Below are 26243 nucleotides of genomic sequence, written 5' to 3' on the forward strand. Positions count from 1 at the left end.
CTGAATAGACTGAGGGAATAGGTTATGCTGTGAACTGTGTTTGCATACACCGAACCTCGTACTGTGGAGAAATTTAGGCATCACTTTGGATCATCACTTGGTGGATTGTGTCAGCTGTATGATCATTCAGAAGAAGGGACCTCCATTCCACCTCACCAGGGATGTGACTCATCTGATGACATAATGATCTAGGGGTGGAGTAGGAAGAAACCTGCAAAGGAGTATGGGAGGAAGAAACTGACAGCATCCTTCTCCAGTTGGTAAATTCCAGGGTAACACTGGTGGGTGGTGGGAGTCTCATGGCAGGAGTCAATGAATCACATGGAAACATCAATGAGTTTAGCCATTTATTAATGCTACACAATAGCGGGCTATGATTACAATCTGGTTTTAAATACTGAGGTACCCACCAAGGTACCCCTAAAGGAGGCTGGGCCTGGCAAAGCAGCTCAGTATAAAGATGCAGGGAGAGCACATGGATTGGACCATATACATCTTGCAACCACTTTGGAGGACAGTCATAGGTAGAACTGTGCTTTGCCAATGATTTCTTTTAATGACATAACTTAAAGTAATAATAGTACTAATAATACTTGAATTTGCAATACCGGAAAATAGGAGTGGCATCAAATATGTTGGCTAAGTTGTAGCACCAGGCAGTTCATGTCATGTGGTCTCTCCCCTGAGAGTGAATCACTGTGCACTGAGCAGCAGATACACTGTCCCGGGGTTCATCTTCCAGTCAGAGGGAGAAGAGCTAAGACTGGCAATCTCTGGGGTAGCAGTGTGTAGCTTCTAGAGTTTGAAGGATTTCAGACAGTTGATTGGGAAATTATAGTCTGAAACAGCACAAATCTCTCACATTGGTTTCAGAAACCTGATGAAGTAAACATTCACTAAATATCTGAAAGCACCACATTGGGAAGACCGCACCAGGAAAACCCATTGTAAAACAAGTCATTTCCACAGAGAGGCAATTGTTTGTGTCCACAAAGTTATTTCCCTTTTTTAAAAAGTCTTGGCTAGCCTCTTGAAATATTTTCTCATGGTGTGTTAAATTATGTTTCAATGTTCAAGAATTAAACTCACCCACAACTTTTCAGAGAACAGAGAACTCTACCACTGTGAATGGCAATGGAAATAAACCAAACTGGGTTTGAAAGCCTCACTGTATTTAAGCACCAGACCCTGTGGTGGCCTCTTTGGCTCATGGCAGATGTGAATCCAGTGTGTCTTGCTACACTTCTCACTTGCCTGTTCGAGATGGGAAGAAAGGAGGATGTGCACTAAATAAATCAATAATGCTGCTTCGTGTTGTCCCCTCTGAGCCTCCAAGAAATGGTGAAGACACTATGTAGGTTCTTGTCTCTAGAGCCTTCCTGTTAATAGGCCCTTCTATGACTGCAAGCAGGGGACCTGTCAAAACCTTGATGATCCAAAGCTCGCTGATTGTCAAGGTTACAACTGTGTCAGGTGACTCTATCCTGGAGTCCAGAATGACAGATGCCACACAACTATCTCACAACACAGCCTCCATACAGGCAGTGAACGTCTGTGATGCATGATTAGGGGCTCATTTCCCACCTTTGAGAAACTGGAGAAAGGCCTAGAATGGAGTATCTGGCCAGACACTTCCCACATATCTATCATGTTCTCTGCCACGTGGGTCATAAATAACACGGTCCATTTTCTGTACTGAGAAATCTGGCCTGGTTGAGTTTGCTGAGGTCAGTAGGAATCTGGGTTTGTTCCTGAGTTCTGGAAGGCTGGTCACGTCCATGTCTCTGACAATACGCATAACCTGATGCTAGATAGTACAGTACCAGGTGAAGTTCAATCACCCCAGCTTACTAAACTCAGCCACCTCAAGCCCACACTACACTTCAGGCAGTCTCTGCAACTGCCTCATTAGAAAAAATCAAGTTCTTCTCTACTCCCATCACTAACCATTTAAGCCTATTCTCTCTAAAACTTATTTCACCAATGATTGTCATCTGCCGGCAATGTTTGCGTTCAAAGACAGAGAGCACAAGACTATTATTGAGAAATAACCTCCCTGGCTTTAGATAAATGTTTCTGCTCCCCTCCTGTTTCTGTGCCTTCTTAAATTTCACCCCAAGCCCAGTGTTCTATTTTCCACAGGAATTTATCAGAACAATACACATTAATGGCTTGAAAAAAAAAAAAAGCACATAATATAAAAATTTTCAGCTTCTAGTATCCAAGGAATAGAACTGGCATTGGCCAGCAACACCATCACACATTCAACAGATGTATATGGACTTGCCCACTTGTACATCTATCTATATGTTTATATGAGTTCTGCCACCATCTAGATATTAGCACCATTATTCAATAGCACCATTCTGCTGAACGAATAGGAAACCCACGGGAGCTATGGGACAGTGGGCTCCCCAGTGAATAGTAAGTGTACGCTGCTCATGTGTGAGTCTGGAATATGCTAACCATTATGTGAAGTCCACATTCTTGCTTTCCCCTCTGTCAAGAGCTGGTTCTGAGGGCTCTTTCCTTTGAGGCCTCACCCACCCACCCAGGAAACTTGCCCTGTGTTTGAGACCACGGTCTCCTGATTGGTGGTTAGAACATCCAGAATAAACATTCTAACATTCATTTCACGTTTGGGGACTCCCCTGACTTGCCTGCTCCCTCCCAGGAAACAGACCTTCAAAAGTAACTATTGGGTGTACTGGGAAGTAGGTCATCTTAACCTCACTTTTGAGGGTTTTTTTTTTGTTGTTGTTTTGTTTTGTTTTTTTGAGACTAGAAGTTTGTTCCAAGTTCTTGTACTTAATACACTTTACCCGGTTCTTTGAAATACTTTAATTGTGAGCACCATTTCCTGTCCTGGGGGGCAGGTGGGGTGTGTTGCAGCCAGGGACCTGGCTCTAGTAGCTGCTGTGTGTAAACCCCCAGCAGTGGGAAGGCAGCGGGGACCTGAGTTGATGACTCAGGCAGGGAATGTGCTAGAGAGGAAAAGTCCGACAGGAAGACTCATCTGCTCTTCTGCAAAGGAAACGTATTTGCCAGGAAAGTGAGAAGAATAAAGGTCCACGTTCTTTTTCTCATACCAGCAAGAATTTGATTTCTGTTCATTTGCTTTTTAAGAGTTTCATAGAAATTATCCTTGAGTCAGAAATGTTTTCTGCATAATGAAACTAAATCTTTTATCTTTACTAAATCTTACAGTTTCTGACCATTTTATCTTATACATATATCTCCAGGCAGGCAAGGGAGTCTAACCAGCCCAGATACGGAGTCTACAGCCACTGAGTGACATAGCCAGCACTTCCTCTCCCTGACGCAGGTGAGTACTGGCTGAACAAAGTGGTCCTCTGCCTGGGTGGATTAAAGGAATGTTCCTGAAAGCTCTCCCATGACATATTAAACAACAGCTTCCCCAAGCAGGAAGGTAAAAAGGATGATTTCACCTAAGTAAATTAACAAGATTATTTGTTCCCTGGATACATGTGTTTCTGCTTCCTGATACTCCTGAGGTAGTCTGGGGAAAACCTGGTGTCTTTGTTTTTATTTTTAAGGAGGGAAAAGACTAAGTCACCGACTTACCTAATTTGGCACCTTTCCCGGGAGCTGATCTCAGGAGAGGCCTGGACTCTCCTGGGATTATCTCACCTGCCTATCAGGGAACAGCAAGCTATCACAGTCCCACACCTTTTGCAAGGACGTTTTGTGGCTAAAAAAAAAACACAGAGCTTGTGGATTTTGTTTTGAGCTGAACTTGGGCACGAAAAAACCTCAGTGAAGTGGCCTCTGGGGCTAGAAGGTGACACGATCAGCAGGCTGCTGCAGTCTGTGGTGGAGAGTGGCTTCCTTCGGGACTAAAATGCTTTGGGGTTTTTGAGCGACTGTGGCTTTCTTGGCCTTCGGGTGTGGACGATGTGAGTCTGGGGACATGAGAGGCAGCACTGAGCCCTCACAGTGGGCACAGAACATTTCTGCATGGTTTTGAGTGTTTGGCAGAAACTGGCTGATAACTTGTCCTTGGTGCAAAGTAAATCTGTGGAAGGAGAGAAAAATAAGAAGAAACAAAAAGAAAACAAAGATTATCCTTTGTAAGTGAATGAGCACAACTTCTATTAATGGAAGATGTTATGCATCTACCAAGAAAGGCTCCATAATAATTCCTAATAGTTGATATCCACGGAACACTAATTATGAATCAGACACTCTGCAAAGCGTTCGTGTTAATCTGAACTATCAGTCACAGTTCTTCACTTCTGCATAGCGGTGCCATACATATTCCCACCCTTGCTGCGGCTGCCTGCTGGGTGGTGAATACTCCTCCATTGCTTGACTTTGGGTTCAGCCCTATGACTTGCTTTGGACAATGTGACATTAGTGTGCATGATCCCTGCAGGGCCTTAGGGGGTACAGGAGGAGGAGCCTGCCCTGATGGCTTGTGCTGTCACCATGAGAGGGATCTGGTCCACGCAGCTAGTGGATGGACGGGAGAAGGATGAGAGACACATGTAACAAACCTAGACCAGACCTACAGCTTGCAGCCGAGACCAGCCGAGGCCAAGCCAGATCAGCAGACCTGTAGGTGTTGAGCAAAATACACGTGATTGTCGTTTTAAGTCCCCAAGTTTAGAGGTGTTTTGTTCTGCAGTATTGTTTTGCAACAGTTGACTGCAGTGTTTCACATGCACTGCTCCATTTAATCATCTGGCAGTACTATCAGGTAAATAAGATTCTTCCTGTTATACAAATGAAGACGGTAAAGCCTACAGGAGTTAAAAACCTGCACAACGTTCCCCGGCTGCTAAGTGGCACAGCCAGATCTAAATAGAGATGGTTTTGACTCCAGAGCTTGGGCTCTTACCAATCCTATCATTCAGAGCACCAAGCAATTACCCAGCTAGCCAACTAACCAATGTGTTCCGAGCATAGCTCGGCAGAGCAAAGGATACAGGTCTATAAAATGTGGTCACTGCCCTCCAGAAATATACCCTATCGATGAAGCTATAAGACATACACAAATAATTCCCCTGGGTTCTAATCCTCATTCTACTCTAACAGCTCTAAGTAATTAAGTTCCTCAATTTTTTTCCTTTGGTCCTGCTTTCCTCATCCATGAAGCAGGGAACTTCTCAGGGACCACCACGCCCACCCACATTCTAGGGGCAGTATTCAGACTGGACTGGTCCATGCAGTCTTCGGCTGAAAGAAATTCAGTGAGGCCCCAAGTAGCAGATTTTTCTTCTATACAGTGAAATTGTTTCAAACTTTGCCTGAGTGCCTCTCAGAGCTCTGGTTGCTTTTCCTTCTTCTTTCCAGAACAGATTTGAATCCTCTTGAAGAAAAACTTTTTCACAAACAGGCTGTTGTCCTATGTAAATAGGACTCTCGGTAAAAGTAAAAATTGAGGTAACATTGTCTTTACCCAAAATCTGTGATGACAGTATGTTTTCCTCTTTATACTTTCTTTCACCTTCAGGTTGTGAAGGCAAAAAAATGCTTTATATCTCTTTATAACTCATCATTTCCTTGAATGTGTCTTGCTTTTTTTTTCTTTTTGTGAAGAAATAAATGTCTTCTATCAGCTGCAGAATCCCATTTTGTTTGCACGTTTTAACAGTACTTGGGAATAGGCAACACACAATGTGCCTAGAGCCCCTCCCCCCACCAAATTTTCACTGCTGATTCTTTTCTTCTTCAGGCCCCTTCCCTAAGCATTATAAAATCCAACCTCTCTTAAAGTCACACAGGAAACTTTCTGAGGTGCTCTCACGTTTCAGAAATGGTATTCCTGCTGTGAAAAGGAATTTGAGTTCTTCATCTCCCTCGTCTCCACTAGAGCAGCCAGTATTCTTCTTGAGGGCTGGGCCACACATTGTGCGGGCAGCCATTCAGAACAAGGCAAGGATTCGTCTCTAGGCTGCTGGCTTTGGAACAGGGCCAGCATAGAAGCCTGGGAGTCACAGGTCTCCTCCAGTTTCTCAGCCAGTATCTCCTGAAGCCCTTGTGGATGGTGGATGGAAGAGGTGCCTCTGGTATAGCTCTCGGTCCCACGTTCTTCCTGCCACGGAAATGTGAGTGCTCTGAGGCCACTTGGGAAAAGGAAGAAGACAGAGGAAGTGCGAAAGCTCAGCTTGCATCCCCTTTCTCCACAAAGCCTTTTTGGCCATGCTGGCCCCACGTAGATCCCTCCTGTCTCAGTCTCCAAACTTGTATTATTATTGTAATATTTGCTCTACCATGCTACTGCATTCCATCTTGAACTCTTCAATAAATAGTGATGTGAGTCTTTTTTAGCGAGGGCTGAAGTGTGACCTCTCAAGGATGTCTACCGTTATAAAAGAGCTTCCTAGAGGCTCCCAAATCCCTTAACCTGTTGTGGACTGAATTACATCCTCCAAAGTTTTAGTGTCTTCCAAAGTTGGAGTCCTAACCATTGGTACATGTGAATGTGACCTTATATAGAAATATTTCTTTGAAGATGTAATAATACCGTAAATGAAGACAAGGTCATGTCAGAATAGGGTAGACTCTTAATGACTGGTGTCATTGAGAAGAGGAGAAGACAGGTAAACAGAGTGAAGAGAAAGCCACATGAAGACACTGACATTAGAGGGAAGCTGGCCATGTGATGACAGGGGCAGAGACTGAAGTTATGCAGCTATAAACCAAGGAAAGCCAGGGATTACCAGCAACCACCAGAAGCTAAGACAGAGAGCACAGCCCTGTCAAGACTTTGATTTTGAACATCTGGCCTCTAGAACTGTGAGAATATGTTTCTGGGGGCGCCTGGGTGGCTCAGTTGGTTAAGTATCCGACTTCGGCTCAGGTCATGATCTCACGGTTCGTGGGTTTGAGCCCTGTGTCAGGCTCTGTGCTGACAGCTAGCTCAGAGCCAGGAGCCTGTCTTGGATTCTGTGTCTCCCTCTCTCTCTGACCCTCCCCTGTCACGCTGTCTCTCTCTCTCAGAAATAAATTTAAAAAAAACATTTAAAAAGTATAAAAAAAAAAAAAGAATACATTTCTGTTGTTTTAAGCTATTTAGCTCCTTGTAGTCTCTTCTGATAGCCTTAGGAAAGTAATACACCCTGTCTTCTATGACAAGAATAAAAACGGAAATACAATTTATTAAGCACTTACCAGACTACCAGACAATATACTTCACATGTACAATCTTATTTGATCCATGTAGACATTTACTTGTAGGTATAGCTATTCTTCTTTTAAAGACAGAAGATTCCACAGAGGCTTGGTAACCAGCCTGACATACATAGCTGGTATGTAGATGGTGGCTGGAATTTGAATGTTGCTCCAGTGCTTCTAAACCTCTGTCACCAAGGTAATGAATTTCTTATACTGGTGATGGGGAAGGGGGAGGGCACATGGACAATCTTCCTTGAAAAGAACATCTTCATTTGCTCACAGGCGGCCCCTATTGTCAGGTTAGGTAGACCCTTATGTGGCTGACAGAGGCTCAACCATGCCTACTGTTCTTGTCTGATCTTGGCAACCATGAGATCCATAGCCGGCTTTTCAATGGTCCTCAGAACCCTGAGAGCATGCTGGATCCTGGGGTCCTCCTGCTTGAGAGTGGAGGACTTGAAAGAAGAGCGGAGGACATTGGTGGCCTATATTGAAAGTGTGTTCCAGGCCTGTGTTTAGCAGCTCATTTAGATAATGACCATGAGCCCAACAGCATGGCATGGCTTAACTGCACAGTTCTCTTTATTATCATAAAACAATGAAGGCTTGTTGTATTCATCAGCAAACTGGATCCTGGCCGAAGCACACACAATGCTTATAATTAGGGGCAACTTGAAGAGGAGATCTCAATTTGCCTCTGCCTGTTCAACAGAAGCCACACTTGGAAATTTAAAGGGACAGTTGTAAGCTTGTTTCTTTGTTGTCAACTGTGCCTAGGTTGACAGGATAATATTTTGCCCCAAAAAGAAAGTTTAAAAACAACTTCAGTATTGCTGACAAATACAGTTTCTGTCAGAGTTTGGTTTCCTTGAGGTCAGGGGCTGTATTGCTCTTACTTCTGTATCCTCAGTTTTTAGCAATTCTCTGTTGTGATCAGTAATATTTGCTGAACAAATGAAAACAAAAAATTCTATTCATCTGGAAGAATATTACTGAGTAGAAAGTTTGCTGACTCAAATGTTCATTTGTAGCAACTCTGGGTTTAAGTACTGTCTTTATTACGTTCCTTATTCTTTTTCTTGTCTTCTCTACCCCTCATTCCCTCAATTAAAAAACAACAACTCAGGAATGGTGTCCATAAGAGCTTTGCCTTTGCTTTTTAATCACTATGAACATAATGCCTAGAATATACTTGGTAGTAAATATTTCTAGTTAAATTTAAAAATTTTTTTAAATTTCTAAATTAAATTTTTAAAAAATTTTCTAGATACTTAGAAAGGGTTTAATAGTCTCTACCATGGAAGTGGTATTCTGGTTCAGAATTTAAATCATTAACAACTTACATGGCATCTAAAGGAAGTAAAACGGCCTGGAGGAAAGCAAATCTTATGTGAAATTCGTACCTGATCCTATAGGATGGACACAGGGTGTATGTTGATTATGATGGCTGGCTGACTGACAAGAATCCAGGCACTGAATGACTCATTTTCAAAGCATTTTAGAAGGCTCAGAGGTCAGGGTGGGTGGTAGTTTCTTTAAATTGGGGAATTTCTTGAAGCTGCTCTTTATGTTGTTTCTATATGAGTAAGTGTGGCCCTGCCTTAAGGGGAAGCTAGTCATTAATTTTTGTTGCCCTTACAGTTGTTGGTGAGTGGAATTCATTGCTATTTGCATCCACTGACACCCAACTATTAGTCACCATCTCCCCAGTGTGAGATTTCAAAATAAGAATACCATGTATGCATTTAAACTAGTTTTGATTATTGAAGATGGCACTGTCCAGTGATAAGAAAGTTAAAGACTATCTACATAGAATTTAAAAATAACAGCCCACAACACTAAGCATGGTCAATCAAGACCATATGGCTGCTTTGATTATATAAATATCAACACAATACAGACAGATGCTATATAGCCTTGACATTTGAAAACCATGGTACCATAGAAGGTGATGAAATGACACAAAGGGAGGAGGGTCTCCTTGATCCAGAACAGAGTGCTTCTCAAACTTTAATGTATATCCAAATCACTTGGGGATCTTGTTTACATGCAGATTCTGATTCAAATGCTCAGGTGAGGCCTGAGACCCTGCATACCTAACAAGCTCCCAGGTGATGCCGAGGCAGCCAGTCCAGGGACCAATGACATCTCTGGAAACGAGCCCTAGGTAGTATCTTCTTTTGGAGTTTCAGAAAAGGTCAATGATAGCCACCCCCAAATGCAAGTTAGTGAGAAAGAAGTTGCATGTGACAATCACATCTAAAGCATTTTCTCCCTCAGTGTATTGCATTCAGAATTCCCAGCTCAGATCTCCCTCTTGGCTCCACATCTGTGTGGAACACTGATCACAGGACACTCCTACCCAAACAATTCATAGTCACCTCTACAAACATGTCCCTCCTTGCAGGTAGTTCCCTACCTGCACACGACCCTAGTTCATGCGGCATGAACCGTTTGGGTAGGAGTGTCCTGTGATCAGCTGCAGTCTCCTGGGTGGTCTTCCTTATCTATGTTCCACATGGCACTGGCATGACTTTCTCATCTCCATGCCCCTGTATGGAACACTTTAATGCTCCTTCTGCTCTAGGATAAATTCCACACCCATCAGCATGCGTCACAAACTCCAGCTTTCCTTTCCAGCTCTACCATTCTTAACTTCCTGTAACATTCGTACTTGAGTTAGATTCCTGTGCCGTGACATTGTTTCTTCCTGTTTACTGCAGAAACAGAAAGCCTCTCAGGCATCTGACCTGTCTATACATCGTTCAGTTCTTCTATAGGCCTTCCCTGCTCTCCCCAGTTTACAGTTCATGCCCTTTCTAAGAACTCCTGTAACATTCTTCCCTCCCTCATCAGTGTCACTGGATTGCAGCTTTGTTCCTTGTTTGACATGTTTAGCATGTAGTCAGTCAGAGCCCAACAAACATCTGCTGAATACATGCATGATTTGTAAGCACGCAACCTCCAAGGAAAATCTTCTCAGGATATGAACTCTAATGGCAGTCACCACTGAATGCCAGCCCCCTCAGTACTTGGAAGAGGCAAGGAACAGTTTAACAGAACACAGGCTTCACTACCTCTCATCTTTAAGAATCTTTAGAAAAAGACTACCACTGTGAATGACCAAACATGCTGGTTTTTCAAGAGCTTTTCACTTAGCTAGTGATGTCTAATAGTTAGTTCTGTAATTAGGGACAGAGTAAATTCACCTTGACCATCTAAATCCTAATTTCAGGACTACATCTCCAAGAGGCATCCTCCTCTTTGTAATGGATGTAAGTAGACTCAAAAAATCCTCTCCTTGCCTGAAAACCTTCTCCCTAGGTTTTTAATTTAATTTTAAGATCTCACATATTAATGAGGCCCCAAATACCAATGAAATGGACATTAGAGTTCATGCTTATGCTTGAACTCATTCATTTGTAAACAGATTAAAACAAAACAAAACAAAAAAAACCCTGTAATCTATTGAAATGAAGTAAGCTGCCCAAAGGAGGTAACTAAACTGGCTTGCTGATGGAATTTTTTTTTTCTTTTTAAATGCACTTAATACCTGCTATTTAAAATCTTCACAACAACTTCAGAAGGCCTGTGTTATTATTCTCTTTGTATCCAAAAGAAAACAGGCTCAGAGTGTTAAATCATTTGCCAAGACCACAGAGATAGAAAGAGGCTGCTACTGGAGGCAAACCCACTGCTATGTGATTCCAAAGCTGGATTCTTTTCACCCCCGAGGAAGTGAGGCATGTGAGCAGGAGACCTGGCTCGGTGCTCTGGCTCTGAAATCAGCCCACCAGGTCTTCATGAAGAGGCCACTTAACCTTTCCAGGCTGCAGCTCAACAGACTTAAAATGATGAAGGTAAGCATATGTCATTCAGATCGGGATGCTTTCTGAAAGTGGGAGTTGAATGTAGTAGATAACAGTGATCTTCCTTTGTTCAGGTGTCCCTCCTTACATTTTTTGGCCCATTTTCATGTGCTCCCCCAACCCCCTGCCCCCACTAAGTCCCAGCATCCCTGTTCTGTAGCCTTTAATATCCAGAGATTCTTGCTCTTTTGGACAACCGCCCACAGACCCTACTGGAGTTGCGTTGTCTCTCCATGTAGAGAGCTTTTAGCACCTGCAAAGTCACTTTCCCCAGGGTAGTTGTAGGCCAATGGCTAAAGAGTCCAGAGTGGCAGTGTGAAAGTCCAGCTCACAGGGCCTCAGGCACAGCCAGATCTGACACACAGCTTAGGCCCTGGAGCTTCCCTGTGGGATGGATCTGGAACAGCAGCCTGGCTGGGCTCTCTCCCTCTTCTGTCTTGCTTCTCCTAGTCCCTTAATCGTTTTCCTTGGGAGCACTTCCTCAGTGAATCCCTTGCACACAAATTTGTACCTCAGAGCTGTTTCTGTGGAACCTGACCTAAGACAGTGGTGCTGGATTGATAGAGAAGGCCGCTCAGCACTGACTGGTTTCCTGAGAAAGGCTGGAGCATCTCTCAGAAATTTCTGAAAAAAACCGAGGTGATTCTCATCTGTGTGGGATGACATCACTGTGAACGTGCTTTGAGAGAGGAAAATGGATGAGATAACCCCTCGAGGAATTAGAGTCAAACCTCACCAGATCAGCAGACAGCTTGCTCTGCGAGGAGCTGCCTGGCCTCTTCAGCATTAAGACTCCTGGCTCAATAAAGGAGACTAAAACTACCTACAGTCGATTCATACAAGACACCGTATTTACAAACTTCTCTCCCCGCCACCTCCCACCCCTGGGCAAAGGCATTCACCCACCAGCATTCTTCTTGCAGGCCTGCTGGCTGCATTTCTGAAGTTCTGGGGGTCTGGCTTCGTGATCACACAGGCATCGGTCTTCAGTTGTGTTGTCCCCTGAGGAGACACAATGCACCGTCCTCTTCTGAAAGCCACCTCCACAGGAAGCAGTGCACTGAAAAAGAGGGTGTGCAGAGTCATGGTTCTTCCCCGGGGCCACGGGGGGAACGCTAGCAGAGCACCTCTAACCCCACCATACTCAAGGAGGGGAAAGTCTCTATTATCAGAAATCGTTTTGAAGGAGTCAGAGAATAAGGCACTAAAAATTTGGAGATATGAATTTAAGTAAGGTCTATATTACTGACTGTGTGGATTTAATTTGGCTTAATTGACTGTTGGGTTATCCGAGGGATGTGGGCAACATTTGAACTGTAAGCAAAAGAGAATAAAATTTTGTTTCTAGGCCCTGGTGCCTCCGAAGTCCAGTTTCTCTGAACCCCCAAATCAGATTTGATTTGGGGCTGGGAATCAGACTTGAGGAAAGAGAAGTGGGAGAGGAAACCATGGAGGAATGGAGAGAGAATCTGGAATGGGTCCGGCTGGACCATGTGGGGCCTCAAGCCTACTGCAATATCATCCAGGGGCTGCCTGGAAGAAGAGGGGAGGTACTCTGGCCTGTGAAAGCAGCTCACAATTACTGGGGATGTGAAAGCATGTGTCTGAGTTTACTACATATACTCTTAAAAAATTCCTTAATAAAATATATTATTTAATAAAATTCTTTAATAAAAATAGAATATATAATATCAATATATATGCTATATTGAAAACATTTAAAATATGATTATATATATAATATGTTATATATATAAACACACACACAATGTAAAATTCATGACTTTAACCATTTTTAAGTATACAATCCAATGCCCTAAGTGCATTCTCACAGTTGTGCAATCATCACTTCTATCCATCTCTAGAACGTCTTTCTATTTCCAAATTGAAACCCTGTAAGAGCTCTCCATCTCGCAGCTCCACCACTAGCCCCCAGCAACCACCATTTTATTTTTCATCTTTATGGATTTGGCTCTTGTATGTACTTCATATAAGTGGAATTGTCCCTGGCTTACTTCCGTTAGCATAATGTCTTCAAGCTTCTTCTACATTATAGCACATACCAGAATTTCTTTTAAGGTGGAATAATATTCCACTATATGTATGTACCACACTTTGTTTATCCATTTATCTGTGGATGGATACTTGGGGTGCTTCCACCTTTTGGCTATTGTGGACCACAGCTACTCTAATGATTAACATTCCATTTCATGTTTTATTATTATCTTTATTATATAATTAAAACTTCCCAGAGGGCAGAAACCAGAAATAACTACTGAGCTGATCTTGAGTAAATAAGAGTATTCAACAGAGAATAATGGGAAGAGCAGCAGAAGTTAATAAAGCCAGACTTTGATCAAGATTCTGGACCAGGATTCTGGAGTTGGGCTTTTCCACTCACTGCATATTGTTCTGGATCACTCACTCAACACTCTCTTTCTTCCTCTGTAAAATAAAGTTGTTACATAAGGAACAAATGACTTCCCTTCCTATGTTCTGCTCCTAAGGGTCTGATGGAACAAGGCTGGGCTGGTCCTGGGTACTGAAGTCCTGCTGGACCTCTTTTCCAGGACAGATGAAGAAGGAAGAACTAATTCTAAGCCAAGCACAAAAATAAACAGAGAGGTCACTGTCCATGCATTAATTAGTCAAATAAAATGACTTGTGATAAAGAAGATGCATGAATTTGTCTTGTACTTAATTGGAGGATTAAGCAGGAAGCATGGTTACTGGTTTGGGTTTTGTTAATTGTGGTAATGCAGTAGGTTTGGGTTTTAGAGAGAAGCTACACCTCTCTTAATCCTGTGCTCCACTTCTTTGGAACCAGTGACAACGAGGAATCTTTGTGTAGAGCTGAGCACTCTAAAATATGGATGGGGCTAAAGCTGATTAGCTCCCAGATAAAGCTACTGAATAACTGAACTGATCATACCCTTAGGTGAACTGTACACTAGTCTCATTCAGTCTCCAATGGGAGTCCAGGGGTTCTCTTCAGCTTAAGCTGGCTTGTTTGGAACTGTTGACTCCCAGGGTTTAGCAGATGATCAGCAAAGACTCACTCTGTGGGAAGCTATAAAACTGTTGTTGCTACCACTCAACCAACATGGATGGATTGGAGACATAAGAAGAGGAGGAACCGTTAGATGTTTAAAAACTAATGCAAGCATCTTCACTGAATAGTTTTCTTACACTTACTACTAATAGACGGTAGGCACAGTTCTAAGTGCACAGGAAATATCCTTGAGTCCAGTACTGGTAACAACCATGTAAAGTAAGATTTGTTTTTTGCCTTTACTAATATAGAAACAGGCCCACCTTTCTCCTGACTTTCCTTTTCTTACGGCATTTAATGGACATGGAGACTCATGTTATTCAGATTTGGAAAATTTTCTTGCATTAATTCTTTGACTGCCTCATTTCTATTCCATCTCTATTCTCCCTATTATTTCAATGTTGTACCTCTTAGTCTGATCCTCTAATTTTCTTATCTCTTATCACATTTTCTTCTGTCTTTGTTCTCCTTTTTTTGAAAGGTTTATTCCCATTATTTCCCCAATCCTTCTACTTACATTTTTATCTTTACTATTATAAAAATATTTAAGATCTCCTAATATTCTGTGAATATTCTTTTAATATAGCTCCAACTGGAAGCTAGGTCATGAATGTCATCTTTATTTCTCTGAAGAAATTACTTATGTTTTTTAGAGGGAGGAACTTTGATGTTCCTTTCAAGGTCTCTGTTCCTTGGAGTTTCTTTTGTTCTGTTTGTTACTTTGTCCTTGGTGTGATAGATTTTCTCAAATGTCCAGTAATCCTAGCCTAGCTACCCAAGATGAGGTACCTATGAGCTGGCTGGAAGTTTCATGGATGGCAGTTATTGTGAGGTAGCTTTAAATGAGGTGTTCTGGAGGAGATCAATTATGTGGATTTTTTTCTCTTGAGGCCAACCGGGTCCCCTGCCTTTGTGGAGCTCTGTTGGGGAAAGGAGGACACTATTTACTGAGTGTGTTTTAACTTAACCATTGGTGAGATCAGCTCTTTTGTTCCCACTGACTGTGACTGATTCCAAGGTCTCTCTTGATTTACTTCTCCAGCGTGAAGACCTCCAGGCGATGGTCAGGATGTAGGAAAGCTCTAAAGACCCAACTGCCTCTCTTCCTAACTTTCAACCACCTCCCATTTTCCCCCTTCCTCACTGCTGCCTCAAAGGTGCCTGGAAAATCTCTGTGCTATGGAGTTTTTAGCTTTCTCTGGCATGCTAAGTCAACTGTAAGTTTGCCTATCTGCTTCTAGCTTCCAAAATTTTATTGATTCCTTCTCTGATATTGTTTCACATCCTCTGGTCTTTGTGGATTTGAGGCACTTTTAATTTTTTACTTCTTCTATTTAATGCAGTTTGGGGAAGAGAGGCAAATATATATGTTCAATCCACCCGTATGTGTTCCTTGGGCTCTATAATTCCCATTTTTCACTTGATAATAGGTCTCAGAAGTCAAGAGTAATTCCAAAGGCCAGCTTGGTAGGTGTTAGCTACCCTTCATGCCCCCTATCCTCGGATATGCACAATTGATGAATTTTTGACAAATGGTTCTTCCAAGGAAACTTTAACTCACGTCCACCTCCAAAAGGCAGTAACTTCTAACTCTCTCTAAAGAAATTTTGAATTTCTATTGTTAGGAATCTTTACAACTCAGAAATATAGGTCTAACTCATTCTTAAAGGAGGTGTACTCTAATAAATTAATAGACTGGCCAGTTCTTCTATCAAAGGATATTTGGTTATTTTTAGGAATTGCTGTTACAAACAACATGGTAATGAATATCTTTATCATCATCTAGGATTACCTTTGATGGAATATTTGTGGGCTAAATTATTACAGGTAGAACTGCTGTGTCAGTCTACTTATTTTAAATTTCTCATTGATTTTACTACTTTCTGTCCTAAGTCCAGACAGATGATTATAACTGAAAAAAAAATGTGCTGGAAATTTGACTGAAGAATAACCATCACACAAGAACCTTACAATTTACAATTTAGCTTTCTCTGGCATGCTAAGTCAACTCTAAGTTTGCCTATCTGCTTCTAGCTGATGCTATCTAAGTGCCAAAATGAGAAGCAGACCGTACACTTTTAGGTAAATTGGGGTGTTTTGACAATTTTCTTTTCTCAGTGAGTTCCCTAAGAACAGGATACGCTTCACATATCATTACCATAATATTTACTGGGCTATCATCTTTCTTGCCAAAAAGAAATTTTCAAGCTTTCCTTTACAATAAATAATAAGTTATGAGAGCCTCAGGGAATTGACAGACTTAAAAATGTTCATCTGTAGGGGCACCTTGGTGGCTCAATTGGTTGAGCATCCAATTCTTGGTTTTGGCTCAGGTCATGATCTCATGGTCCACGGCTTTGAGCCCTGCATTGGGGTCTGTGCTGACAGCATGGGGCCTGCTTGGGATTCTCTGTCTCTCTATCTCTCTGCCCCTTCCCAGCTTGTGCACTCTCTCTCAAAAATAAATAAATTAACATTTAAAAACTGTTCATCTCTAGTTGTTAATCTTCTGTGGGGTTTTGTGTTCGTGCATGGGCCCAAATGTATAGCCTTTTCATAGTAGCTCACATGGTATCAATTATTTTCTTCTAATGGTCACATCTGATTTGGTTAGCGATGCTTATATTGTTATATAGGATTACAGGGTATTTTTGAAGAGCCTAATACTGAAACACATATTTATTTGGGTAAAATCTTTTCAGGATCTGAAATCAAAGATGGATGAAGAATGTTGGTTTTGGAATAACTGAATTTCTAGTGAATAGGAAATAAAGTCATTGTCCAAGGGAGATATTGTAAGATGCCCAAATGTAAAGTGATTAAATTATATTTACACAGAAAATAGTACAACTGCATGTGACATTTTCTGTTGTTCACATGACTCATGGGGACAGGGTGAAAGCCAGGTACTTGCCCTGGCAGACAGTTTAGCAGGTTGCAGAAACAAAAGCTTGTCCTGACACCAGTATCTTCTTTGGCAATTCATTATGGATCAGCAGTAGATGCCAATGAAGAAAGGGAATTCATAGAAAATATGATGTGCTCTGTCTATCTAATGAAGTGGCTGACATCATTCTTCTTTGTCTATTGGAAATTTTTTAAGCTATGAATATAATATTCATATTATATTGATAGCTTCATATTGATATTTTTGCAAGCTAAGTGATTAATGCACGATGTTCCTTTAGCAATGATAAATCATCTTGTTCTTCCTGGATTAGAGTGGGTGTTATCCAGAGACCAGCACAATCTTGAGTTGGATGTACCAGTAGAAGCCTTTTGCAAGAGTACACGCCAGAGTGTGAATTGATCATGGCTGTGCAGAGCAACTATACAACAATGAACAATGAGAATCACTAAGGATATGGTAGCTCAAACATATCTGGGGGCATTATGGTTGGCAAAATACTGCATTGGCCTGTGTTATAACTATCAAACTATACTTAAACAAGAATAATTTACATTATAAAATATTAACAGTTGAGGGATTTGTATATCAGATCCTCTTGGCTCCCCGCGTCTCCCAGCTGTTGGTCTTTGATCTGCCCCAGCTGAGATGGTAACTAACTTCATGAAAGCATAGTCCGTTGGCCTGCATCTCCCATGCCCATGCTGTGTGCTTCTCACCTCTTGATTCTGGGCTTTTTTGGTTGAGACATGAGACACAATGGGGCTTGCCCAATGCCCACACATGAATAACCCAGGACAACAGGGGATATTAGCCATCTGAGAGAAGACTTTTTACCCAGTCCTAAAAGATAGGAGCCAATAAATCATCTCCTCCCTTCTTGACCCTGGACAAACTACCTAAGAGAGAGTAGTTCATAAAGCTAGCTTCTAGAAGGCCTTCTTTTGAGAGCAAACAGCCAGCTGTTCCTGACACCAGGCAATAGTTAAGACAAGTGGTCAGTCTGGTAACTCACCACCTCGTATTGGATCCATTCCTTCCCTGTCTCCTTCCTCTTTCCTATCACCCCTGTTTTTCTGGTATTGTATTTCATAATAAAGTATTAGATTTGGTCTTAAGACTCTATTTTCTAGATAACCCAGAATATGACAAATCAAAGTGCTGGGGAAATCTGTCTGTGGGAGAATTTTCTTTTTTTCAGTGTCACTGATATAGTTATTTATATAACAAATAAACTTTGTGAGAATAATAAATCTTTCTCTCATTTACAGCTTAATTGTTTGTTTGTCTCCCCATCAAACAGACTGACCATCTGGCAAACTGATTTGTAAGTTGCCAAGATCTGAAACTCAGGAAATCAGGCTAAGCCTCAAGTTTCAGAGCATTAACGGCTTCTGTTTGCTTCAGGAAAAGCCACAGGATCCAAGGTATTGATACTTACCTTGGATCAAGGTATTGAGACCCAAAATTGCTGGTCCTTGGGCTTTGTGCCTCTGGGATAATGTTGGTATCTGAGCTGTTTTCTATTGAATGTCTGAAGTTTTATCTTCAAGACAATAAACATTGACCACATGTTAGCTAAGGATCAACTTTTAGCAGATGTAGAGGAATTAATGGCAAAAGAGTACCAGAACTAAATCAATAGATACATTGAATGTTTACCATGAATATATATTACCTTTGAAATCAAAAGAAAATAAACACTATTTTTTTTTTTTTATTTATTTCTAGGAGAGAGAGAGACAGCGTGAGCAGGGGAGGGTCAGAGAGAGAGGGAGATACAGACTCTGAAATTGGCTCCAGGCTCTGAGCTGGCAGTCAGCACAGAGCCAGAAGCGGGGCTCAAACCCACAAACAGCAAGATCATGACCTAAGCGAAAGTCGGACGCCCAACCGACTAAGCCACCCAGGCGCCCCAAAAAATAAACACTATTTTTTTAAAGACTAAAATAAATTTGAAGAGAATATAACTGACTCTTACCAGATCCCAGTTCCCAGTGACCCAGTGACAACAAGGGTGGCCATTGCAGGGTGCAGTGGATGTGGGCCTTTTCGTCCAGTCACAGAGACCTCCTGGACAAGTCACTCCTCTCTCCTGAACTCCGCCCCCGCAGGACCTGGAACACTGATATGCCACAGGGACAAAGTTAGGTAAAAATCGCATGGTGACATTTTCAGTGATAAGGGAAGACCTTTTTATAATCATTTTCATTGTGTACAGTGTTGTTAAGAATATTAGTATCTATATTGGAATCTCAACATATATGCCAGGTTCATCACAATGACCAAATAGCAGTGGTGAAATAAAACTTAAAGAGAAAGGAGATTAATAAAGGACTTTCTAAGGATATGAGGAAGAGAAAAAAAATCAGAAGATGCCAAATAGTTTGATGGAAAACAGTTATGTCAAACAGAAGGGATATTGGTTAAAAACCTAAATGAGAGGTCATGCCAGAATGGGCATTATGTTATTTGCATTTTTCCTTCTGGCACATGTATCTATAAAACAAAATGTAAAATTTAGATGTTTTTCTTGTGATTAGTTCTGACAGTCCAAACAGAGAGCATACATTTGTGATACAATTAAGTTAATCCCCTCTTAAAATGGATTCAGTCTTCTTTTCCCACTACATGGAGCTTTAGAATTAAATTTGTCCATATCCAGAATAGAGAAATTGATGTGTTTGCCCAGGGGTCTGATGCATTGGCTGTAATGCTCACAAGATAAATTTGAGATGACAGGCTGGATTCCTAAAGGGATACAATCTAAAATCTGTCAGGGTTTTGCTCACTAGTATAATTTTATAAGATCTATTGCCTCATTTTCATAAGGTTCTGGGAGGAAATTAAATAATCCATCAAGAATCTTTGAAATGTATTTAAGGGGCACTTGAGTGGCTCAGTTGGTTAAGCATCCAATTCTTGGTTTCAACTCAGGTCAAGATCTCATGGTTCATGATTTCAAGCCCCACGTCAGGCTCTGCACTGACAGTGTAGAACCTGCTTGGGGTTCTCTCTTTCCCTCTCTCTCTGCTCCTACCCCACTTCTGCATGAGTTCTCTCTCTCTCAAAATATACAAATAAAGATTTTTTAAAAAGTATTTGAGGGGCGCCTGGGTGGCTTAGTCGGTTAAGCGTCCGACTTTCGCTTGGGTCATGACCTCGCGGTTCGTGAGTTCGAGCCCCGCGTCGGGCTATGTGCTGACTGCCAGCTCAGAGCCTGGAGCCTGTTTCAATCTGTGACTCTCTCTCTCTCTGACCCTCCCCTGCTCACGCTGTCTCTCTCTCTCTCCTAGAAATAAATAAAAAACATTAAAAAAAAATTAAAAAAAAAAAAAAAAGTATTTGAGGGACACCTGGATGGCTCAGTACGTGAAGCATCTGACTCTTGATTTCAGCTCAGGTCCTAATCTCATGGTTTGGTTAGTGAGATTGAGCCCTGTGTCAGGCTCTGCACTGACAGTGTGGAGCTTGCTTGGGAATCTCTCTCTCCCTCTCTCTCTGCCCCTCCCCTGTGCATACACTTTTTCTCTTCCTTTACTCTCTCTCTCACAAAAATAAATAATCATGAACAATAATTTTTAAAAAGAACCTTGAAAAATCTTAATTATTGTGTGGTAACAACAACAACAAAATGATTATGGTTGCCAAAATCTCAATTATATCAGACATGACATGTATGGTGGTACCATAGGAAACAGGGTAATTACATATAATTAACTCTTTCTGTTCAATGAAAGAACTAAGCTACTGATTTCACAATATTCCAACATTGAGAGTCAACATGGATTTTCCCCATTTATTCTATCTCTTTTTAATCCTATGTGAGGGAGAGATTCCCACATTTGAGATCATTCTACCTACATGTGTATTTATAGATCCAGGGCCACCTGGCCAAGTAATCTCTAGGAAAGGAGGTGAAGAAAGTGTATTCTCCAAGTGTGGTCTCCAGACCAGCAATGTCAGCATCTTCTAGGTACCTGTTAGAAAAGCAAAATTCAAGCTCCACCCCAGACCTCCAAACTGGACACTCTGAAAATGGTGTCCAGCCATCTGTGTGTTAAGAAACCCTCCAGGTGATTCTGAAGTGAGCTACAGTTGGAGAACCTCTGGTGTGGGCACATTCCTGCAGATGAAATGCCTCTTGCATGCAGGGAGTATGGGCTGGCTGGCATACCACAGGGGCCCATGATTCTCATGATGGGAGTCTGTTAGTGCGGATAGACAAAGCAGCATCACACATCAGGGAAAGCACCTAAGGGTGCTCAGACCCTCAAAAGATCAAGAGAAATATTTTTGTATTTTCCATCTCCTCTGCTTCCTTGCGGGAAGTCTTCCCACTACGTGGTTTACTCAGGGTTGTGAGAGACCTTCAAGGAACAGTGCCTGATTAGGGCTCCCAGAAGCTACTGAAGAAACATAGAGAATACATCCTTTTCATAACCAGAAAGCAGATCTGACTGCTCATCTTTCAAAACCTGCAAATGCCATTTCTCTGACAATGCGATCTAGGCTTCTCTGAAAATTCCTGGATTCTGAAAGCTGTCACCAGGCTCATCATACATGGAGGGCTCGGATGCCTAAGTCCAGAGCATGGGAGTAGCAGACACTTTATTGCTCCAGAGCTGAGCAGGTAAGGAGGAGAAAGGAGGGACAGTGGTGGCTGTTGCCCCAGAAAACACCAGTATTGGCTCAGAGCCTCAGCACTAAGCATGGCTGTAGGGGCTCAGTCTTCTGTGAGCTTTGATTCTAACTCTGTGTCCTACAGTTTTGGTGCACTACCTTCCTTTCCAGGGCACGTGGAAGGTTTGGTTTTCCCCAAAGTAGTTATTGATTCACTCTCTCCCCAGTTTACTCTTTGTTCAGTGCTTACTAGATTAATGTCTACAGTTGAAAGTGCACTGGCACGGGAGTCTGCCTTATGCTTAAGCTAATACTCCTCCATTTATTTTCTAGTTGTGTGACCTCATGTAAGTTTCTTAATCTCTAAGTCTCAATTTCTTCCGCTATAAAATGGAATTAATAAAGCCTACCATTGAAAATTGTTGTGAATTTTAAACCAAGTATGGTAGGTAAAATGCCTAGCCCATAGACACACTCAAAATATGCTGGATTCCTTCTTTTCTCTTCTTTCTACCACACATGGATATGGTTGGGAGTATTTTTTTTTAAGCTGTTGAGGTATTTGCATATTGGCAAATGAGATTATACTTCACCAAAGAACAGTCACTTTGTTTTCATGTGCTGAAGTAGGACACAGATCCAGCAGAGCTTGGGCCCTCTCAAAACAGAGGACGTGAAGATAGGCACAAACACACTTCATTTTATTTCTGTAAACAATGATCTGGGCATTCAACTGAGAGGTGGAACTCTAAAATATACTGTGTGTGGAAAAGATCTGGCCACTACCCCCAGTTCAATTGCAGAAGCCTGGGGGAGAGGCATGTGAGCCTCTGCCCTGAATGGCTCTCATCAGAGTGGTCCATGTACATTTCCCCAACACAGACCCCAATTCCCCAGCATATCCACTGGGAGACTGGGTTGTAATAAAATACTGAATTGTCACATGTGAAACCACACAGCGTAGTCTTCAAATTGTTGGCCTGTTCAGCCTTCTCCACACCGTGTTAGGCCACTGAATGGGAGGCCAGTCATTGCCACGATGCTCATGTGGTCTTCCCTGACTTCTAGGCTCACATGATAACACAGAGATTCACATTCTCCTTGTTGGGTGGATGATGTCTCTGAAGGCCATACCTGGCTCCAGGGCTCCACCTGCCACTCCTCACAGGGCTCCATGTTACAGCTCATGCTCAGCGGGGGAGGAACGCCGGCCAGGAACTGGCAGTGAAATGGCCTCAGGCTCCGATGGTACCGGCTGTCCACACACTGAATCTCCCGGATCTGGAAGCCCCCACTGCAGTTTCTGGAACACTGCATGGAGAAGGAGAGAAAGGGGATACTTGAGTCCCTGGTGCCAGGCTTTCAATACCCCAAATCCCAAGGGTTTCTCAGAGAGAGAACCGTGAAGTTCCAGCCTTCTTAAAAGAGTTAAGTCTAGCTCAAGTGAACTGTCTCCCTCACAGCCCCTATAGAGGGAGTCATTCAAGCAGCTCCCCAAAATGGGGGCTCCCCATGTTTGAAAACACAGGTGTGGCAGCGTGAGAACTGGGTGGCAAGTCCAGTTCTGTCACTCACTTATTGTGCGCTCTTGGGCAAGTCACAGAAATCAGAGAAACATTCTGAGGCTCAGGTGTCGAAATGATAAACTGGGATGATAGCTGTCACCTCACAGGGCTGTCTGGAGATCACAGACACTGGGGTTGGCTGCCTGTGGTGCAGTGTGCGTCCCAGTGGGCGGCCATTCCCTCTGGTGTGTGTATTCATCCGGGGTGAAGGGGAACTCCTGGCCGAGCCACACCCTTTCCCCCCTCAGAATCCTGCCAAAAACCTGTTTTCTCCATGACTCCGAAGGCAAGATGGGTTATGCTTTGTCAGGTGAAGGACCTACATGAGGGAAATAATTGGAATAACTGCTCTGTGGTTTGACTCCCAGAACTGAGCAAACCCTGGGCTTGTCCCTACTACCCTTCTTCTTCTATAGCCAACATCATGTGCCTTCATCACTGAGAGCTTGCTCAGCACAGGCCCCCTGAAAGCCATTACGAGGCCCCCTCACTGCCTCCTTCCCACATGCCCACCCCTGCGTAGCAGCCCCTGCCTCCTGCTCGGTCTCAGGTCACTTGCAGGCTGCTGACTCCTCAAAATCTTGATAAACACTGACGCACTAGCATCCCCCAAACCAGGGTTGACACAGCCGATTCTGAAGTAGGCCTACTCTCTGACCTCTCAGATTTTGGAAGCTGCTCCATCCTCCACCTAGATTTTACCTGATCATAACTTGAGCTTCCAAGACTCCGTCTCCAATCTCTTTAGAGTGCTAGTGCCAGCCGAGTCCCTTCCATTCATCTTGCCCCCGCCTCCTAGTCTCTCCTGGTTCTGTTCTTGCCTGGCCTGCCTTGTCACTATCCACAGTCAGATAGGGGCTGGAGGTAGCAGGGAGGGGAACAGGCCCCTGTGCTGCTCAGCCATTTCCCCCCTAGACTCTCTGTGGGTTAACAGTGCGTCCCCACGGTCCTTAGGTCCTGAATGTTCCTTCCTCTACTCTTCACATTACCCGCTACTGCTTTTCTTTTAGGCCTCAGCTTAAGTGCCATCTCCTCAGAGAGGCCCTCCTGGAATGCCTTTATCTGAAGGAGGCTCTCCTTGTTAATTCTCTCAGCTCCTTCTCTATTTCTATCACAGGAACTTGCAATATGGAACCATTTAATTCATTCTGTGTGTCCTTTCTCTTACACTCTCACTGCCATGAACTTGGACCCCTATCTGCCCTGGTTTCCGCTGAGTCCCAAGCATCTAGCATGGTGCCAGGCACAGCACAGAGGGTCCATACAGATTTGTTGAGTGCATATATGAATTCTGAGAAATAGGCAACCCAGTGGGCTAAAGAGACCCCTGGTCACTTCAGGGATGGAGAGCCTCTTTACCCTCCCTGTCCTCCCATTTAGTGTCTCATCAGCAGTCGTGGCTGAGAGAATGCACCAGGAAGAAAGTGTGTGCATTGCTGTAAGGTATGTCTGGCCCTTTCTCTACACATTGAAAAATTGTGCTCTTTCTGGCTATGGTGGAATACTCATAATTGCAGGGTTGCAGAATGGTGAAAGAAAACTCCTCAAACTTTCAGTAGAGGTACACCCAGAAGCACAGTTCCCCTTCTTCTGCTACGTGCAGATTGTACCAAGTCACCTGACTTCAAACCTTAGGCTGTAACACAGAAAGATGCTGGCCCATGCGACAAGGGACCAGCTGATGCTCTAATGCCTCTATACATTGAGTGTTTAGCTTCTTAGAAATAAACAATGCTTGCCAGACAGCACCCCTCCCCAAAGAAAAACAAACAAATAACCTCATTTCCTGCCATGTAGTAAGTAAGCAAAGGAAAAAGTAATTGTCAATTTGAAATTAGCCACAGAGCAAATGAGGAAGGCTGCTAATAATTTCCACACAAAGCAGCCATTTGTCTGACAAAACAGATTTCTGGGAAATAGCACACAGTAAAGCAACAGGATTCTTTATTAGGTCAAGGGAATTTTACGAGACCTTAATTATAAAAGAGGATTTTATTTTCCTAGTTTTCATTTGTTGCTGCAATCTGTTATTCCTAATTTAATTTTCAAGCTAGCATTACCCCTTTTGTTAGAGTATTCACATTCAATAGGAAATGAACTTTATTAATATGCTGAAGTAAATAATAAGGGAAGACACTCACTAAATCTATGACTTTTCTGTTCCATTTTCAAAACAGCCTCTGATCCACTTAGCAAGAGAGAAGTGACAGGATATTAAATCACTCCACTCCTAACACTGTTTGCCTTGTGTGCTGAATGCCAATTATATTAATTCTCTTACTGCCCTTGAGGAGGGTCATTTGTATTAATGTTTTCCTACCCTGGAGCCTGTGGACCAGACTGAGGACAGGAGTTAGACTAATGAGAACAGGAAGCCAACGCCTTGTTGTTACCAAACAGGCCTGCTCTCTAGTTATAGCATCAGTTTAACAAGTGTGATCTGCAGACCAGATCGAATTAGAATGAAAAATACCCTAAGCTTATAGGAGCCACTGGCAGAGATAAAATGAAGTCGCAACCCTGTGATTCTCCCTTGTGGTGTTTTTGATTTGTGGAGTCAGCCTGATACACTTTCCAGGCCAGACTCCTACCGAGTGCTCAGCTGTGTGTAGTGAAATCAGCGAGCAGAGAGAGGGCTGGGAGGGAGTAGGTTGCACTCAGGTGTGACCCCGACAGCAAGTAGCCACATGAGTACGGATTAGTCACTTCTCTTCTCTCAACTTCTGTTTCTCCATCAGTATGGAAAGGAAGATAAACTAGATGATTAAACTATCCCAACATGCTAGAGGGGTATAAGTGTATGGGATCACCACATTTGTATTCTGTTTTGATTTCAGAATACTTTCTTGCTTTCCAAGTTGAACCAAATACTAAATTTGGATACCAAAAAAAATTCTCTTCTGTTACTTTCCTTATGCTGAACAGAATCACAGGACCCTTAAGATGAAATAATTCATTCCAAAAATTCTAAGTTGAACAGCACCAAAATTCATTCTTCTGTCTCTTTACCCCATCCTACCCCCAGTTATTGAGCACTCGCAATGTTTCAGGCTCTGTGTTTCTAGCAGGTGGGAAGAGTTACATAA

The 26243-nt window shown here is 42.6% G+C and overlaps 1 protein-coding gene across 2 annotated transcripts in view; it reads right to left on the reverse strand.

Moving 5' to 3' along the window:
- Window positions 1-334: 334 nt before the first annotated feature.
- ADAMTS12 (ADAM metallopeptidase with thrombospondin type 1 motif 12) overlaps window positions 335-26243 on the reverse strand; it is a 301553-nt gene continuing 275644 nt past the window's right edge. For both annotated transcript variants that reach the window (XM_039248274.1, XM_039248273.1), the window contains 4 exons: window positions 22727-22903; window positions 18951-19094; window positions 11916-12069; window positions 335-4036 (listed from right to left, as the gene is read on the reverse strand). In XM_039248274.1, the coding sequence (XP_039104205.1) occupies window positions 3858-4036; window positions 11916-12069; window positions 18951-19094; window positions 22727-22903 (654 nt within the window). In that variant the 3' untranslated portion in view covers window positions 335-3857. The remainder of the gene's footprint in view (window positions 4037-11915; window positions 12070-18950; window positions 19095-22726; window positions 22904-26243) is intronic.

The sequence above is a fragment of the Hyaena hyaena genome, unplaced genomic scaffold (genome assembly GCF_003009895.1).
Source record: "Hyaena hyaena isolate Hyena2069 unplaced genomic scaffold, ASM300989v1 scaffold_310, whole genome shotgun sequence".
NCBI lineage: Eukaryota > Metazoa > Chordata > Mammalia > Carnivora > Hyaenidae > Hyaena > Hyaena hyaena.